The 19990-nt window shown below is 40.8% G+C and overlaps 1 protein-coding gene across 4 annotated transcripts in view; it reads left to right on the forward strand.

The window, feature by feature from the left end:
• Window positions 1-19990, forward strand: part of DFC (DHFS-FPGS homolog C) — a 130870-nt gene that overhangs the window by 101795 nt on the left and 9085 nt on the right. For all 4 annotated transcript variants that reach the window (XM_088971567.1, XM_088971569.1, XM_088971568.1 and 1 more), the window contains exons 13-15: window positions 2612-2932; window positions 3062-3140; window positions 4093-4248. In XM_088971567.1, the coding sequence (XP_088827693.1) occupies window positions 2612-2932; window positions 3062-3140; window positions 4093-4248 (556 nt within the window). The remainder of the gene's footprint in view (window positions 1-2611; window positions 2933-3061; window positions 3141-4092; window positions 4249-19990) is intronic.

Below are 19990 nucleotides of genomic sequence, written 5' to 3' on the forward strand. Positions count from 1 at the left end.
TTGATGGATGTCATCTGGACACTTAAAAAATCAGAGGAGATCATCACACTCGATTTCTGGTCACCACTTGCATCACCCATCGATGCCATTTCAGTCTACGAAGTTGGTTCTGCCCGTCACACACACAAAAAAAAAAAAATCAGTTCTAACCACTGCACTACCGTTCTTCAACTACCACACCAGCACACTTGTAATCACCACGAAATTGCCCTAGCATACATTCGGCCACTTCAAACACCACTGTACTGTGAACAGGCAGATTTAAAACCAAAGAGAATCCCTCTTGAAACTGCTCATTGGAGGGTTCAGACCACCACAACTGCACCTACTTGACCACCACAGCTGTCACGCATGGTGACAGCAGTCCACACAAAAAAAAAAGGTTTTTTTTTCTGTTCACTTGAACTGTTGTACTCGTCCCCTGTCACCAGAAGTCAAGCCACTGAAACCCTAGAGGTTGCCACAGAAATCTGGGTTTCACCGCAGTCTTCTACCCCAGATTTCTCACACCAGAAGAAAACGAAAAAGAAAAAAGAAAGGGAAGAGAGGAGATTGATAGAAAGCTATAATTGACTTCTATTAGTGGCGCTCTGATACCATGTTAGTACTATCCAGTCGAACTGAGAAAAGAGAGAAAAGAGAGAAGAAGAAGAAGAAGAATAGTGTCGAACTGAGAAGACAAAGAGTCTAACCCAGTCAACCATATATTTAAATTTGGCAAATGAGTATACAAAGACGGAAATGCCCCTACATATGTAGGAGGCATATACCTAACACATTACTTAGATGGAAAAGACTAAAATACCCCTCTTTAGTCGACTCTAACAGCCCTGAGCTGTAAAAGAGTAATCTTGATCAAGAGGCTGGAAGTGTTCAACTTAAATGAGTATTCTAGCTTGACATAGAACATTCCACAACAGATTTCTTTGATCAACCATTTCAAATCACCACAAATGTTTCCAATCTCTTTTGAGTGTTCGATTACACCGTGCATGAAAAGAACACCTGAAATGTTAATCCAAACCAGCTCATAATAGAAAAAACTCCCATCAAAAGAGATCTCCTTTATAGACAAAGTTCTTGGTTTCTGAACTGCAACAGTTCCCATCTTATTTCTGGAGCTTCCCACTTCGAAAAATTAAACAGAAATAATCCTATCCCCAAATCCCTCTCCATTGATCTGGATGCATTTCATTCTCTGTTCACCTACTCTGCTACCAACTGTTCACTCAGATTAGAATTGGTACATCTACCTACTAGATAAGCACCTATCACATACAATTTCACCTTATCCCCTCCAATATCTTGCTCTATGATCTTCCAGAACCTCCTCATATTATTTCCATATTAAACTCCTCCCAACATCTTTTATAAAGATTTCTAGAGTGCAAAAATGGTAATGCCTTACTGTGCAGGGTATATGAATATCCAAAGTACACTTAAATCCCATTCATAAAAAAGAAAAGAAAAAGTATGTTTCTTTACAACTAAATAAAAAAAACACACAGCGCATAAACCTTGCCACAAAAAATGCATCAAGGCAAGAAAAATGTACCTATCCATGGCAAGGCCTGACCTTGTTACCAATCTGCATGCATAATAATTGAAAAAAAAGAATAACGATTTTATTTATTGAGATCATTAAATTTCCACTCAAAACAAGGAAAATCGTCATATCTAAAAGACAATAATATTTTAAATATGTTAATTTCATTATTTCAAAAATGATACTGATATAGTATTCAGTAGAGCAATTTCATATCAAATTAGCAACTTAAGAAGGGTAAAAATTTAGAACATTAAAAATTTAAGATGGAGAGTAAGTAAAGGAGAAAAAGAAAAAGAGTAGAGCTACTATTTTATTTTATGTAAGAGAGAAAGTAATACAAGAGAGAGAGACAGAATAAAGAAAAAAGTAAAAGGACCCTTTTTCCTTATTTTCTTTTTTTCTTTCCTTATATATATAGGGACTCAGTTCGCCACACAATCTACACTAACAAAACCAGACTGGCATAAAAGCATTTTCTCCTTGATCCGATCACTCACAGCATGGCAAATCCTTCTTCTTCTTTGAACAAATAAAGAAACTCCTATGCACAGAATTATTGGAAGATAACGAATTGGTTCAGGTGATTAATGGAAAGAATACAAAAAGTTTTAGCCAGAGAATAATAGAGTGGAAATAGAAGAGAAGAAGAAAAAGAATAGAGTTTGGCTTGATAGGAATTATATTATAATATCATTACTGCCTTTAATGATATTATAACAAGTGGTGAAATTACACTACTGCCTTTACTTGAGTAAAAATAAAAAAAAAAACCCACCGCCATACACTTCTATCAGTAATGATATTATAATATGGTGCCTGCCTTGTGATTTTTGTTGCCTAGGCGGCACTTTGTTGCTATAAATCAAGGAGTTCAGGCTCGCCTGGGTCACACCTTGACAACCGATGCATATGCCTCTTGCCTTGAGGTTATAGCCTTTTTAAACCTTGGGTGGAACATAAAAATTGAAGAACAAGAATTATTTTCAGTGTTAATGGAGTATTCAGTATTTAAATTTGTCCATATTCAACTGCTTAACTGACCATCTCAAATCTAAAGATCAGGAAACAGACATGCCAGCAGCATTTCTAAGAGGACTTTCAACTGCACGTCTTTCTGGACGAGCTCAAATAATACATGATACTTTGGTGATACCCAACACATCACCAGTGGTGAAAGAAAATTCTTCTGGAGATCTGATCTTTTATTTGGATGGAGCTCATAGCCCTGAAAGTATGGAAGTTTGTGCTAGATGGTTCTCCAGTGCTGTGAAAGAGGACAAGATATCTCCTTTTGAGGAGCAAATAGTTGAGCGTTTGTGGAGAACTGATGATGCTCGCCATGGAAAGGAGAACATTAGAGGAACCAGTAAAATCGCAAAACAGGTTAGGCTTGTAAGGAAATTTGGAATATGACTCCGAGGTGACCTTATTGTTAATAGATGTATCTTGTGTTTTCTTCTCTATCTATTTTAAGGTTTCTGTTTATAAACCTAGTTCATATCTTGCTCGTAGATCCTTTTGTTCAATTGCATGGATGTGAGAGATCCACAAGCTCTGCTTCCTCGACTTGTCAATACATGTGCTTCCTCTGGTACTGCTCAGAACAACCAAGATATGATTATAGTGATTTCTGTTTCATGAGAATTTATTCCAGTGTTGTCAAACCAAGGTTGTTCACAAACCTATAAAGGGGACTGAGTCATGTGCCATGGTTTGCAATTTTGATATTGATAGACATTTCACCATGTAGAGATGGAGAAATTCTGGAGATATTTCACTAATTTTGTTAAAATATTTGGAAAATCTAAAAAAAAATAGGAAAGTTTTCTAGTAACATGGAATTAGTTAATAGAGCGTCAAGGAATTGTTAGAAATATAATTGCACATTTAAGGCTCAAGAAACCATAGCTAACAACTATATAAATCAAATAGGAGAAAATTAAAAGATATCATAGTGACTTAGTAAGTGAGTCATATCAAAATAGTAATCAATTATCTAATTACTAATTCCCAATTTGTTCGTTTAGGAAAAGATTTTTAAAAATCATGATGATTTTAATGAAATATCAAAAAATTAGTAATATTCTAAAAAATTTGAGTTCTTAAATATATAGTCTATCAGTGACATGTAAAATATCACCAACATATTGGAAAAATAACATAGGTATTAGTTAAAAAGATTCCCAGAAAATTTTGTGTCACTGCCTAGCAAAATGGGATATTTCTTGGAAATTTTTCCTATCACCAATATTGCAAACCATGTCATGTTTCTAGAAGTCTAACCATGATTTTACTTTTTTATTTTGAAAATTTGACATCTTTAAAAATCAGTAAGGCACTTGGTAACTGTCTGAGCAGTTCAAGTGTTTGAATCTGACCTGATCCAAGTCTAACAACATTATTTTGTTGTCTCCTACACTTTCAATTTTATCTTTTGAATTCTCAACTTCCCTTTTTTCTGGAAAGACTGGAATATTTTCTATATGGTCCTGACACTTAATCGAGCTCTAACGTAATGTTGAATGCTGTACTAACTTGACCAGGTGTTCATTTTTCAAAAGCCCTTTTTGTTCCAAGTATGTCAACATATAACAAGGTTACATCTGCAGCTTCAATCATACCTTCAGATTTTTCTAACAAGGACTTGACTTGGCAGTTCACGCTCCAGAGAACATGGGAGAAGATTATGCATGGGAAAGGTAAAAGTTGAATTGCTTGTCTATCTAAAACATGCGTAATTGATTCTTGGGTCTGGACAGATAATTATTTCATCTCAGACAAGTAATGTAGTGCAATGGCAAATAAGAACTTTGTTATCCAATTAGCTTGATATGCCATGATTAGATGCAATTCACTTGTTGGATGTTTCATTCAGTTGAACTTAGATTTACAGGTTATTGAGAACTACATGTCACTTGGGTGAAAATATCAAGCTAAAGCAGTGGTGATTCTAGTAGAAGGCTATTTTTCTTGATCTGTAGATTGGACCTTTTGTAGACTTTACAGGCACCATCCTATTAAAGCCGCATTCCGGTCAATGAGAGCCTTTAGTGTGCCTCTTCATGAATGCTTTAAAGCAAGTGTAGTTGCTTCGAATGAGGCAGTAGGAAGCTTTTTCCTGAGAGGAATTGAGTGTGCTTCTCCATTGGAATTGAGCTCTCAGTTCTTGCATTAGCTGCTTTACTTCATGATATTTCCATGTTTCTACGGTCCCTGGTTGTTCTGCAGTTGACATTGCACTACTGTCCAGGAGTCTCCTACTAACAAGTCCTGTAAAATAGTTTACTCAATTTTAATCTCCTTTACCAATTGGTCTAAAATATAGAGCCAAAACCACATCATTCATGACCCCTAAACACCCCACCTATACTTGACTCCTGGATTGCCTAAGCTGCTGCCATCAAAAAGTTGTTTGATAAAGCTTGTCTTACATTTGTGAAAACAGACCAGCTTTCTTGGGCTAGGCCTGCACCGAGTTTAGTGTCTATGCTAAGGGTTCTAGTATGGGCCTAGGCTAGGCCCAGCACAGACCCCGAGCATGAAATTTAAGCCCGAGTTGGACCTGGTTCCAGGCCTATCTTTTAATAATTGCATATACCACATATGCAAGTAAAGATAAAATGGTAAACCACTTCCTCTTCTACCAATAGAAAAGATTGAAGGTAAAATGATGAAAAGACATTTAGATAGGAATTGAGTGTGCTTCTCCATTGGAATTGAGCTCTCAGTTCTTGCATTAGCTGCTTTACTTCATGATATTTCCATGTTTCTACGGTCCCTGGTTGTTCTGCAGTTAACATTGCACTACTGTCCAGGAGTCTCCTACTAACAAGTCCTGTAAAATAGTTTACTCAATTTTAATCTCCTTTACCAATTGGTCTAAAATATAGAGCCAAAACCACATCATTCATGACCCCTAAACACCCCACCTATACTTGACTCCTGGATTGCCTAAGCTGCTGCCATCAAAAAGTTGTTTGATAAAGCTTGTCTTATATTTGTGAAAACAGACCAGCTTTCTTGGGCTAGGCCTGCGCCGAGTTTAGTGTCTATGCTAAGGGTTCTAGTATGGGCCTAGGCTAGGCCCAGCACAGACCCCGAGCATGAAATTTAAGCCCGAGTTGGACCTGGTTCCAGGCCTATCTTTTAATAATTGCATATACCACATATGCAAGTAAAGATAAAATGGTAAACCACTTCCTTTTCTACCAATAGAAAAGATTGAAGGTAAAATGATGAAAAGACATTTAGATATTGAATTTTTACGGTACTTCAAATGTTTTAACGAATAGATTTAAAGATTAAAACATTTGGACAACCACCATATAGTAATAGATATATAATATATGTAAATGCTATTCTTTATAACAAGATTTAAAAAACCGACCCGGAAACGGAACCACTGTGGCCACCAGTTTCCGGTTCAATGGTTCGACCATCCGAGTCGAACAGTTCAGGCGGTTTGGATTATTAGGGCAACTTTTAGACTATTATCAGTATGAGAAAAGAGACTATGTAGTTGTCAGATGAGAAAGAAAGAAAGCAAGAAAGAAGGAAAGAAGGAAAGAAAGAAAGAAAGGAAGGAAGGAGAGAAAGGAAAAAAAAGGGAAGGAAGGAGAGAAAGGAAAAAAAAAGGAAAGGAAGGAAGGTGAGAAAGGAAAAAAAAAGGAAAGGAAGGAGAGAAAGGAAAAAAAGGGAAGGAAGAAGAAGGAAGAGGAGGAGGATGATCTAACGTTCACTGGCCGGCGATGGCAACGGCGGCGACAACAAATGCAACGGCAACAGTCGCAGATCTTAGATCTGATATCTGATTTCTCTCCAACCTATGAGATCTCAAATCTGAGATCTAATTTCTCTCCAACCTCTTGTCTCAGTTCCTCCCCTCTCTAATCTCCTCTGCATCCTTTATTAAATCGTGAACCATTGTCCAGGTCAAACGTGCCAACGGTTCGACCACCTGGGTCAGCGGATTTCTGACCATGTCAACAGTTTTTGGCCCAGGAACGGATTAAGGGTGAAAAGGAACTGGTTGCCTAGACAGTTTCCGGGCCGAACGGTCCAACCGTCCAGGTCAACTACAATTCGAAAACACTGCTTTATAATATATGAGGTATAATAGAACACACACATTACATATGAACACACACACCCATCCGGCATTGGTAGAGTAATTAGAGATGTAGAAGGGAGAATGGTAGCACTATATTGTTATGGGGCTGTGTAGAGAACACTGATGTGGGCCCCACAGCTATGGTCCCACTGTGTTCGTAGGGTAGAATGTGTTCTAGTCATCGTAGGGCTAGCTGGTGCTCAATCTGTTATTTCAATTGTTATTTATTTCAGTCTTATTGTGTTCTATTTGTTATTTCAATGGCCCCACTGTAAATCTAAGGGCAGATCTGTCCTTTCCATGTAATTAGCATAACCTATAAATACTAAATAGAAGTGGCGGCAGCAGAACATTAAGATTTTGTCCCTCCTTTCAACCCTTGTGTTCTACTGCTCTCTCTTCTCTTTCTCCTCTCTTCTCTATATTTTTTCTTCTATTTTCGAACCTGAAATCTATTAGGGTTCAAGGCTGATAGCAGTCTTGAACGTCTACTTGGTATCAGAGCTAGGGTTTCTCATGTGAGTCTAGTCCAGCCAACCACATGAGAACCATCTAGGGCTGGAAGCTGAGAAAGTAGAGTTCGTTGACTGATTCTTGGAGACTGCCAAAGGGTTTAGCAGTTGTTGAAGACTTAGCACGGTTGCAGAGTGTTGGTGATCAGGAAGAATCAGAGAAGGCTAGGGTTCGGGTAACCTTGGAAGGCAGCGAACAACATTCTCTTGTAAGTTATTTTATTTTCTAAGAGAAGTACTATCAGAGAAGATAGGTTGGACCTATCTAGAAAGGGCGGCTGAACCACTCTAGGGTTTTCTTCTTTCTTTCTCTAGGGTTTTGTCTTAACCCTGCGGCAAACCCTAATGCTGGGCCAAGCCTTGTGATCTACCTGTGAAGCTTTTCTTAAGTTTTCTCCTCAGCATTGATCAATTTTAGGGTTTCATATTAACCTTACTACAAGTCTTATCTGTACGGTACTGCCTGGAATGTGTACCTGAGAATTTTTTCAAGGACTGATTAAAACCCTAATTCTGCTTCAGCATGTCAAATTATTCTCCAAGCTGTTTTCAGATTTTTTTGGGGTTTCGAACTCTTTTAAGGGGTGAAAACTGTACGGACTGTTGCTGTTGTGTTTGCTAATTGGTTTCAGATCAGACTTATACCTGTTTCATGCACATATACCATGAATACAGATTGGTTCTATACTGATTTTTTATTGTGATTGATAGTCCAAGTGTTGTTCTTTGACTGTAGTAACCCTAATTTTTTAGACTACTGGTTCTTGACTGAAGTGGAGTTCAAAAATCAGGCAGAAGATAGTTTTGGGAACAGCAGTTATGGTGGTGTTTCTGAGACAGGTTTTCAGATTACGACTGTAAGATTTGATGGATCAAACTATTTGGAATGGGCCCAATCAGCCATGATGGCTATTGGGCGAAGGGGTAAATCAGGGTATCTCTTGGGAGATGTGAAAGAACCCTCCAAGGGAGACCCCATGTATACCAAGTGGGTCCAAGAAAACTACTTGGTTATGACATGGCTGTGTAATTCTATGCAGCCTCATATCAGCCGAAATTACTTGTGGGCAAAGACAGCCAAGGAGATATGGGATGTTATTGACAGAAACTTATTCCCAACCCCTTAATGTTGCTAGAGCATATGAATTGAAATGTGAAGTGAATACTCTTAAACAAGGAGAGAAATCGGTTTCGGTCTACTTCTCTACCTTGAAGTCCCTGTGGCATGAGATTGATCACTTAGAGACTCTTGAGTGGGAGAGTCCCAAAGATGCACAGACCCATAGAAAGCAAGTCGAGACAAACAGGGTGATTGAGTTTCTGGTAGGCCTGAATTCAGAGTATGATATTGTGCGGCAACAGATTTTGACCAGAGATAGTGTGACCCTCTCCCAGGCATACTCCTTAGTGCATAGTGAAGAGACCAAGAGGAAAGTCATGATGCAACCTCAGCCTCTTACACCGGCCCTTGTAGCTATTAAACCCAAATTAGGGGGTGATTCAGAAAGGGACAGGAAGAAGGAAGATAAAAGGGATGTGGTATGTGAGCATTGTAAGAAACCCAAACACACAAAAGAAACATGTTGAAAGCTGCATCCTCATTTGGTCCCGGCAAAGTTGACAAGCAAGAAGGGTAATGCTCATGTCGCCGTGAATACTGATTCAGCATCCTCATCTGGCACAAGAGGCACACCCTTAGAGACCTTATCTGCAGTTTGGGCTGCTCTAATACAGTTGGAAAAGGAAGTTGGGAACTCAGCTCAGCCACCGCAGTCACCATCAGCCCCTACCACATCTGCTTTCGCACATTCAGGTACTCGAGCCTCAACCTACCATGCCTAAACTCCAGGTACTACTGAACCCTATTGGGTAATAGATTCAGGTGCATCCGACCATATGACTAGCTTGCCCTCATTGTTTACCACTTATCATTTATCTTTTGGTAGGGATAAAGTATTTATTGTTGATGACTCTCTTGTCCCCATTTCTGGCAAGGGTGGCATCAAGCTATCGGATACTATCTCCTTGTCTTCTGTCTTACATGTTCCTAAGTTTGATACTAACCTTCTTTCAGTCAGTAGTATTACCAAACATATGAACTGCTCAATAACTTTCTTCCCTGACCGATGTGTTTTTCAGGACCTAGAGACGAAGACGGTGATTGGGACTAGTCGTGAGACAAATGGGATCTATCTGCTCGGGGAGAGTTCTCGTCAGAAGGAGTCAGTGGATTAGAAGTCACTTGTTTCTCAGAGTGTGAGTCCGGTTATGCCAAAGCATAACCGATTGGGTCATTTGTCTTTTCGGTCCTTAAAGAGTCTGTTTCCTACTTTGTTTGAGTTTGTTGAGTTGTCCCAGTCGAAATGTAAAAGTTGTGAGTTTGTTAAACATTGTAGAAAATCTTATTCATTGAGTAGTAAAAGGAGTAATAGTTCTTTTGATATTGTGCATATTGATGTTTGGGGGCCATATCACATCCCTTCTATGGGTGGGTACAAATATTATTTGTTATTTGTTGATGACCATACCCAGTTTTCTTGGGTTTATCTTATGCGTTCACGAGATGAGTTTCCCACCCTAACCCAAAACTTTCACCAAATGGTCCTAACCCAGTTTGATGCCAAGATCAAAGTTCTTAGATCTAATAATGCAAAGGAATACTTTTGTCAAGCCATTGGCATCTTACCTTCTTAATCATGGGGTTATCCACCAGAGCACTTGCCCTCATACACCTCAGCAGAATGGAGTTACAGAAAGGAAAAACAGGCACATCTTGGAGGTGGCTAGAAGTATTATGTTTACCTCTGTGAATAAACCCTAGTTGATTCTAGGTCAAAGTAGAGAAGAAGAAAGAAAAAAGAAAAGAGAAAGAAGAAGAAGAAGAGTGTTTAGTCAGACTAGAAGAGAGAATCTGAAAAATCACTGTCCTAGCCAACTCACTTGAATTTTATTCATAAAACTTAGAGTTACAAGAAAGACAATTTTGTCCCTCATAGAAGATGAGACACATAACTTAAACTCAGATACAATAGACCTTTCACTTTCAAAAGATACACCAGAATGACCAAAATACCCCTGACTCGAGCATTCTAACACTCCCCCTCAAGCTGGAGGGTATATATCATATAGTCCCAGCTTGTTACAAATGTATTCTATTCTTCCCCGAGACAATCTTTTTGTGAAGAGATCTGCCCACTAATTTCCCGAGCTCACATGAGATGTAGTTATTACCCCACTTATCACTTCCCCTCTCACAAAGTGACAATCCACCTCTATGTTTAGTTCTTTCATGGAAAACGGGATTGGATGAAATGTGAAAAGCAGCTTGGTTATCACAATATAGTTTCATGGGTTTGTCAATTGAGAAACCCATCTCCTATAGCAAGTTCTTCAGCCATACTAGTTCACATGTGGTATGGACCATAGCCCTGTACTCTGCTTCTGCACTACTTCTTGCCACCACTGTTTGCTTATTGCTCTTCCAAGTTACAAGATTGCCACCCAAGAAGGTACAATACCTTGTGGTTGACCTCCTGTCTGATATACAGCCAGCCCAGTCAACATCTGTGTACCCTACTATCTCAAGAGTTCCTCCCTTTTGGTATAACAAACCACAACCTAGAGCACCCTTTAGGTACCTAACAATTCTCGGAACAACTTCCCAGTGAGGAACCCGGGGATGTTGCATAAACTGACTCACCACACTCACAGCAAATGATATATCTGGTCGGGTAATGGTTAGGTAGTTCAACTTTCCCACCAACCTTCTGTATCTTTCAAAATCATCAAACTCTTCACCTGCATCCACACTTAACTTGGCATTGAGTTCCATAGGAGTCTCTGCTGGTTTAGCACCTAGCAACCCTGTTTCTTCAAATAGATCAAGAACATATTTTCTCTGACATAGGTTGATCCCCTGTTTTGACATCGCAACCTCTATTCCTAGGAAATACTTTAGCTTCCCCAGATCTTTCGTATTGAAGTGGTCCTGAAAGAATTTTTTTAGCTTGTCAATTCCGTTGCTGTCACTTCCAGTTATGACAATATCATCCACATACACGACTAGCAAGATTTTCCCATCCTTTGAGTTATAGCTGAACACAGAATGATCAACCTAACACTGTTTCATCCCAAAGGCCTTCACCACTTCACCGAACCTGCCAAACCATGCACGTGTAGATTGTTTCAGTCCATAGATTGCCTTTTTGAGCCTGCACACCTTACCAGCCTCCTCTGAGCAACAAACCCTGGTGTTTGCTCCATATACACCTCCTCAACAAGATCACCATGTAGGAAGGCATTTTTGATGTCATGTTGTACGAGAGGCCAATCATACATAGCACCTAATGAGATCAACACCCGAACTGAACCAATTTTAGCCACAGGAGAGAATGTCTCCATATAGTCCACACCATATAACTGAGAATAGCCCTTGGCCACTAACCGTGCCTTCAATCGTTCTACACTGCCATCAGGAAGATGCTTCACTATTTAGACCCATTTACACCAACAGTGTGCTTACCAGGAGGAAGGGAGGTGAGTTCCCACGTGTGATTATGTTGTAGAGCAGAGAGTTCTTCTTCCATAGCTTGCCGCCACCCGGGGTAGGTAAGGGCTTCCTGTATAGTCTTGGGAATGGGAACCAATGAGAGTAATGATATAAACTTGCAATGAGAAGCAGAAAGGTGAGCAGTGGAAACATAGTCTGAAATGGGATGAGAAGTACAAGTACGTTTACCTTTCCACAAAGCAATAGGGAGATCAAGATCTGAGGGAGAAGGAGCAGTAGCAGGATCTGTCGACATGTGCTGAAGTGGAGGAGCCGAAGCACTTCTGCGGGTATACACTTGAGTAATTGGCGGCCTCTCTGTAGTAACAGGCATAGGATGTGCATCTGTAGTAGGAATGAGAGCTACGGGAAGAGGGTCCACAATCGGTACAGGAAGAGGAACCACAGAGGGAGAAGAAGAGACCCTGGCATCTGAGAAAAATGGAACCGATTCAAAGAAGGTGACATCAGAGCACACAAACGATTTATGAAATTTTGCGTTATAACACTTATACCCTTTTTGAGTCCTCGAGTAGCCAAGAAAAATACACTTCGTAGCTCGAGCATCTAGCTTGTCTACTCCAGGCCCCAGGTGTTGAACAAAACAAACACAACCAAAGACTCTTGGGGTGAGAGGAAAAGGAGACAAAGTGGGAAACAACACGGAGAAAGGGGATTGACTTCCAAGGATTGACATGGGCATCCGATTTATCAGAAAACAGGATGTAAGAACAGCATCACTCCAAAAATGCTTTGGGACATGCATATTTATCATCAAGGACCGAGCAGTTTCAAGAAGATGTCTATTTTTCCGTTCAGCTACACCGTTTTGTTGCGGGGTGTAGGCACAAGAAGTTTGATGAATTATTCCATGATGTTCTAGGTATTGCTGAAATGGTGAGGAAATGTATTCTTTGGCATTCTCGGAGCGAAGTATTTTCATATGAACACCGAATTGAGTGCATATTTCAGCATGAAATTTCTGAAAAATAGAGAACAATTCACTACAGTCTTACATAAGATAGATCCATGTCATCCTTGAAAGTCATCAACAAAGATTACAAAATACTTAAACCCATTGTATGACACCACTTTAACTGGACCCCATACATCAGAATGAACTAAAGCAAAAGGACTTGAAACACGACCATCAATTCTTGGACTGAATGAGACTCGATGATGTTTTCCCAACTGACATGATGTTATGGGCCCAAGAATAGGATCTCGTCACGGGTCGGTCCACGGGGAAAACCTCCTGTTTTCCCTTGTTCCTCCCTTTTCTTGAGGAACCTATTTTGGCGCCTTAATGGTGATTTGTTCCAGAGATCACCAACTCTCCTCACTCTTTTATTGACTGAAATTTTCAATGCCTTTATTGAATAATATCAGCTCCTTAAATAGGAGATTACAAGAGATAAGAGTCCTAATTTTAGGAAGACTCCTTGCTAATTAGGAAGACTCCCTACTAATCTATCCTACTAAACTGATAAGATAAGATAAGACTGAACTGATAAGATAAGATAAGATAAGGCTCCCTTAATCTATCCTACTGAACTGATAAGATAAGAACTATATCTAGCTAGAATTAGATAAGATGAGAATCAGCAAATCTTGCTCCCTTTACTGCTGCTGCCGGCGGTGATATGACTTCCCAATAAAAGCGTCCACATCATTACTCCCCTCCTGGACTAAGAGCTTGTCCTTAAGCTCGAATTCAGGATGGGTGTCTTGAAATACAGTCAAAAGAATCCAGGATAGGTGGAATTATTTTGCCCTCCTGGATCGGGTTCCAATGAAGAGGGTTCATCCTCATCTTCCTCTTGTTCCACCAGGAGGCAGAAATTCTCTTGCACTTGTGCCCTGCTGAGTAAAGTTCATCACGATTAAAACACTATCCCCTCGCCCTGCGTTCCGCCACCTCAGCCCTGGACAAGTGCTTAATAGGGGGTGCAACAACGCTGCTCCCCACACTGGGTGCTGATCTGGAATTGTTGCTCGTCTATGGTTTCCGTTCTTGGTTGGCTGCTAAAGATGGTGCCATTCTGAGTGGTTCCGGGGATGCCCATGTTGTTGGAGGCCACCCTATACTGATACTTCCACGGTTGAGTTGCAGCTTGCGTTCAAAGGCGCGAGCCAAATTCATAGCAGTAACCAGATTGGGGGGATTTTGCATCTCCACATCCACCCTCAAGGTTTCTGCTAACCCCGCGGTGAACATGTCAACCTGCTGGTCTGGTCGTACCGATGATGCTCTTGCAAGGAGGGTCTGAATCTGACGCTGATATTCAGCCATCGTTCCCGTCTGTTTGAGGTTGATTAGTTCGCCTAATGGGTTTCTTGTTAATGGGGGCCCAAATCTGAGAAGGCAGTAGGATTTGAATTGGGTCCAACTAAGCCCGGGTTCCTCCTGCTCCAATTTATAAAACCAGAGCCGCGCCTCCTCCGTCATGTGAAATGCGGCTAAGCTTACCTTGTCGGTGTCCCCTGTCGTTGGTTGCGGAAGAACTGCTCACATCTGTACAGCCATCCCAAAGGATCTTCGGTGTCGTTGTAAGAAGGGAACTCCAGCATGTTGTACTTGGGAACGACCGCGGCTACCGGGGCGACGACTTGCTGTTCGCCGGACGATTCCGTCCAGTCTAGTCGGCGGCTGTTTGTGGTTGTAGCCCCTTCTGGATTCCTTTCCTTGTTAGAAAAATACAACTCCATCAAGCGTCGTAACTCTCAGACATCGTCCTTGATTTTCCGTACCTCCGTGCTATTCTCCACGAGCCTGTGCTCCAGTTCGTGGACCCTGGATGTCAACTGCTCCAGATCACCCATGACGTTTGGCTCTGATACCAAGTTGTTATGGGCCCGAGAATAGGATCTCGTCACGGGTCGGTCCACGGGGAAAATCTCTTGTTTTCCCTTGTTCCTCCCTTTTCTTGAGGAACCTATTTTGGCGCCTTAATGGTGATTTATTCAAGAGATCACCAACTCTCCTCACTCTTTTATTGACTGAAATTTTCGATGCCTTTATTGAATAATATGAGCTCCTTAAATAGGAGATTACAAAAGATAAGAGTCCTACTTTTAGGAAGACTCCTTGCTAATTAGGAAGACTCCCTACTAATCTATCCTACTGAACTGATAAGATAAGATAAGACTCCCTTAATCTATCCTATTGAACTGATAAGATAAGATAAGACTGAACTGATAAGATAAGATAAGACTCCCTTAATCTATCCTACTAAACTGATAAGATAAGAACTGTATCTAGCTAGAATTAGATAAGATGAGAATCAACAAATCTTGCTCCCTTTACTGTTGCTGCCGGCGGTGATATGACTTCCCAATAAAAGCGTCCACATCACATGATTCACAATCTAATGATGAAAGATGACTCAAGGAAGGAACTAGCAGCTTCAAAGCCTTGAGAGAGGGATGACCAAGTCTGCAATGCCATTGGAGAGGAGTAAGAGACGACTGAAAATCCACTGGGGGGCCACCACCATCAAGGTAATACAAACCACCTGCTTCATGCCCTCCACCAATCTTCTTCCCCGTCTTGAGATCCTAAAACACACAAGAAGGAAGAATGTTCCACCGGCTCAACGGATGTCCTCTTAAGACGGGCAAAAACTTCTTCAAGTGAGGAGAGAGCTGATCCCTCCAATATCTGTGCTCTGACAGGCTCATACTCAACCTTCAAGCCCACAAGAAACCTAGTCACATCAAGCTGTTCACATTGTTGTTGTTGGATCTGGACATTTGATGTTAGAGGGTGATACACATTTAGCCATTGCGGATGTTCCTCAAACTTGCATAATACTCTTCTATGCTTTGACTTCCTTGCTTCAAATTGAAGTACTCTTGGTATAACTGATATACCCTAGTTGTGTTGTCTTGTCTAGAGTACAACTTTTTAGCATGATCCTAGATCTCTTTGGCTGTTTCTAGGAACATGAAGTTCACACTAATCTTTGGTTCCATGCTGTTCCAAAGCCATGCCATTATTTGTGCATCATCTTGTTCCCAATCACTGAACCCAGGGGAATCAGAGAGAGGTTTCTCCTCCCTCACATGTTTTACTTTCCTCTTGGCCTTCAAGAACACCTCCACAGATTTTGCCCATGGTACATAGTTCTCACCATTCAACTTGATGGTTGTCATTTGAACACTTAGATAATCTGGAGAAAGCATGATGTCGGTTTTATTGTCATTCCCATCTACAGATGAAGCCATTTCAATTATTTCACCTTTGAATATACACCACAATCTCACACTCTTCACAAGACTTATCTCACTTATGATACCACCAACTCCACCTTCTTCAACTGCACATTACACACTACACTCTAAAGCTGAAATCATTCAGTCAACACATCAAACACTTTGACTGCACACCGCAGAACCATTTACCATCAGCACACCACGGCTGAAATTACTCAGTCATTTCATCGAACACTTGTTCTTCATACTGCAGAACTGATTACACACAAGGTCTAGGGGTTCACTTTTAAGCATTTAGAATCATAGATATGTCAGCCACCACAACACAACCATCATCACACCACTGCTGTCGTGGACATCAGCAGTCTACTACTCTTCTTTCAGCACACATGCGAGCAAGAAAACAAAGGAACGTGACCGATATGTGTATTAGTTTCACCCAGCACCACATCAACTAACTTTTGAAGCACAAAAAGTTAGCATTCATAGTCCATTTCTGAACATACAACAGCAGTGTCCATACCTGTATACGTCCAGTCCTCTTCGTACGCTGAATAGAGGGTCTAGTATACCACTTCAACGACCACCACAGCACCGGCCAGAGGCATTCTCACCTCCAGGCCCTCAAAACGGCAACTCCTTTTCAGCCCTTTATCGAGTCTTCAATCAGGTCAGCTGTAGGATGATGAAACCTATGTGAAGCTAGCGGCAAACCCAGGAAGAAGATAGCAGCAAGAAAACACAAGACCTTATTGCCCTGATACCATGTGAATAAACCCTAGTTGATTCTAGGTCCATAAAGAGATTTCTTCAACCTGCATACCTTCCCTTTCATATCAGTTCCATACATCCCTGGAGGTAGAGACATATAAACCTCCTCATGTAATTCACCATTAAAAAATGCATTCTTCACATCCAATTGATAAAGAGGCTAGTCAAAGTGAGCAGCTAAAGATAGAAGAACCCTCACAGATGTCATCTTGGCAACAGGTGCAAAGGTCTCTAAATAATCAATCCCATATGTCTGTGTATAGCCTTTTGCAACCAGCCTGGCCTTGTACCTTTCAATGGTGCCACAGCTCGGTATTTGATAGTAAAGACCCACTTGCAACCGACTGGATCCTTCCCTTCAGGCAAATCCACCACTTCCCATGTGTCGTTCTTGTATAGGGCATCGATTTCAGATCTCATAGCATCCCTCCACTCTGGAATCTTAAGAGCTTCTGACACAGACCTGGGAATAGGATGAGAAGCAACAGAAGAGAGATAGGCAAAGTATGGAGGTGAAAGCAAACTGTAAGAAAGGTGCTTGGAAATGTAGTGTGCAGTGCACTTCCGTTTTCCTTTCCTAACAGCAATGGGAATATCAAGGTCAGGGAAGGATGAATCCAAAGGTACTGAAACAGTACCTGTTGTCTCTTCTGTGACTGGAAGTGTATGAGGCTCATGTGTTGTAGGAGAAACAACCTACACATTTTTCGATCTTTGCCTTTGATACAACTTGGGATCGAGGATAGGACGAGGAGATAGAGTATTGGGACAAGGAGAAGCAGACACGTCGAGACTCAACAGGGACAGGAAGAGGAAGAGCAAACACCTGTGACAAATCCTCCCCCTGTGGACAATGTCCTTCTGGAGAGGAACCATAAAAGGGGGAAAGCTCATCAAAGGTGACATCCATTGAGACATACCGATTGCCAGACTTTGGATCAAAACAACAATAACCCTTCTGTGTGGGGGAATAACCAAGGAAGATACACTTTTGAGCTTTGGGTTCAAATTTATGCCTTTGGACACTTGGAACATGTACATAACAGGTGCAGCCAAAGACACGAATAAGAACAGGAAAAAGGTCTTTGTCTGGATGAAGAAGATTGAAGGGAGACTTAAAGCCCAAAACCCTGGATGGCATACGGTTTATTAGGTAGGTAGCAGTAAGAACAGCATCACCCCAAAACCTGGTAGGAACATGTGAGGCAAATAAGATACTTCTTGCAACTTCAACAATATGTCTGTTTTTCCTCTCAGCAACCCCGTTCTATTCTGGGGTCCTAGCACATGAGCTTTGATGAATGACCCCCATGTCAGAGAGATAGCAGGATAGGTTTTTCTCAAAGTATTCTTTTGCATTGTCAGATCTGAAGATTTTAATCCTGGTATCAAATTGGGTTAGAACAAATTCATAGAATTGTCTTACAAGTTTTGGAACTTCATCATGGGATTTCATCAAGAATATCCAAGTGAACCGAGAAAAATCATCAATAAATTGGATAAAATATTTATAGCCACCCATGGAAGGTAAGTGGTAAGGCCCCCACACATCAGAGTGCATAATATTAAAAGGAAAGGAAGATCTTTTATTACTCAAAGGATATGTTTCTACAATGCTTTGACAATTCACAAGACTCACAATGAAGACTAGACAAACTAATTCCCTTAAACAGTTCAAGGAAAAGATGACTCAAGGCAGAAAAAGACAGATGACCAAAACGACGATGACTCAACATAATCCGACTAGCAGACTCTGAAGAAACAGATCCAAGAGCAGCATTCCCAAGATGATCAGTGCATTGTTTCGGGGTATCAAGCAGGTATATTCCGTTCGCCTCATGGCCACTCCCAATCACCTTCTGAGACTTCAGATCCTGAAAAACACAGTAGGAAGGAAAGAAGGTTACACAACAGTTTAGTAACTTGGTTAAACTGCTTATAGACAACAAATTTGTATTTAGTTTAGGTACATGAAGGGCAGAAGGTAGGAACAAGGAATCCGTAGCCTTTATGGTTCCCTTACCAGAGATAGGGGCAAGTGAACCATCAGCTAAAGTGATTTTATCACGTCCAAGAAGCAAGTCATATGAAATAAATAAGGTAGAGAGATTGGTCATATGGTCAGAAGCACCTGAGTCAATAATCCAAGGGATCTTGAGATTACCTGAAGTGGTAGCATGATTGGCAGAAGCCTTTATACCTGAATGAGCAAATGCTGAAGCAACAGAAGAATTGCCTGAAGGGTTGGAAGAAGAGGTCACATCACTCAGCTGACTGATCATCTTCCCAAACTTTTCATATTCTACTCTCATGGTTGTCAACTGTGCAGAAGCAGACATTTCTTCACTATCTGGCTCGGCAGCTACATTTGCACTTCCTGATCTTTTACTATCATGCCTTTTCTGAAACCGACTGGGAACAAGATTAGGATGTAATTTCCAGCACTTGTCTTTGGTGTGCTTCGGCTTCTTACAGTACTCACATATAACTTCTTTCTTTCCTATGCTACTAGAAGTTCCAGCTTTCCCTTTGGGTTTAATCCCCATATTGGCAAAGTGATCATTAATATCAGCCCCTTGAACCTGAACAGCCCTTTTGCTCTCTTCACTACTCACCAATGCATAAGCTTGTGACAAAGAGACACACTCCTTGAAAAGAATATTTTGTTTTGTGATATAATATTCTGGGTTTAGTCCAGTTAAGAACTCAAATACCCTGTTCCTTTCAACCAATTTTCTGTAGGTCTCTGCATCATTGGTGGTGTCCCAAGTTACAACTTCTATTAGGTCAATCTCTTGCCATAGGGACTTCAGGGTTGAGAAATATACAGCAAGAGGTTTCTCCCCTTGCCTTAAATTCCTTACATCACTTCTCAATTTATATGCCTGGGCCACATTGAGTTTTTGTGAATAGGTTTCCGCAACACTGTCCCAAATTTCTTTTGCTGAATTCATCCATAGGTAGTGTTGGCTGATTTGTGGCTGCATTGAGTTCACAAGCCACCCAATGACAGTGTAATTTTCTTGCATCCACTTCTCGTAGGATGGATCATCTTCTGGGGGAGCCTTCTTATTCCCAGAAATGAATCCCCACTTTCCTCTACTATAAACATGAATCTTTACTGATTGTGACCATGCCAGATAATTAGTTCCATCTAGTTTAACTGTGGTCACAGTTAATAAGGAATCGCTTGGAGTCCCCTGAACCAGTCCATATTCAGCACCATTTTTGTTTTCAAACTCTGAGGAGTACATCATGTACACACTCTAAATATGATTTCAGAT

Source organism: Nelumbo lutea, chromosome 2 (genome assembly GCF_056320005.1).
Source record: "Nelumbo lutea isolate HS-2025 chromosome 2, American lotus-T2T, whole genome shotgun sequence".
Taxonomy (NCBI): Eukaryota; Viridiplantae; Streptophyta; class Magnoliopsida; order Proteales; family Nelumbonaceae; genus Nelumbo; species Nelumbo lutea.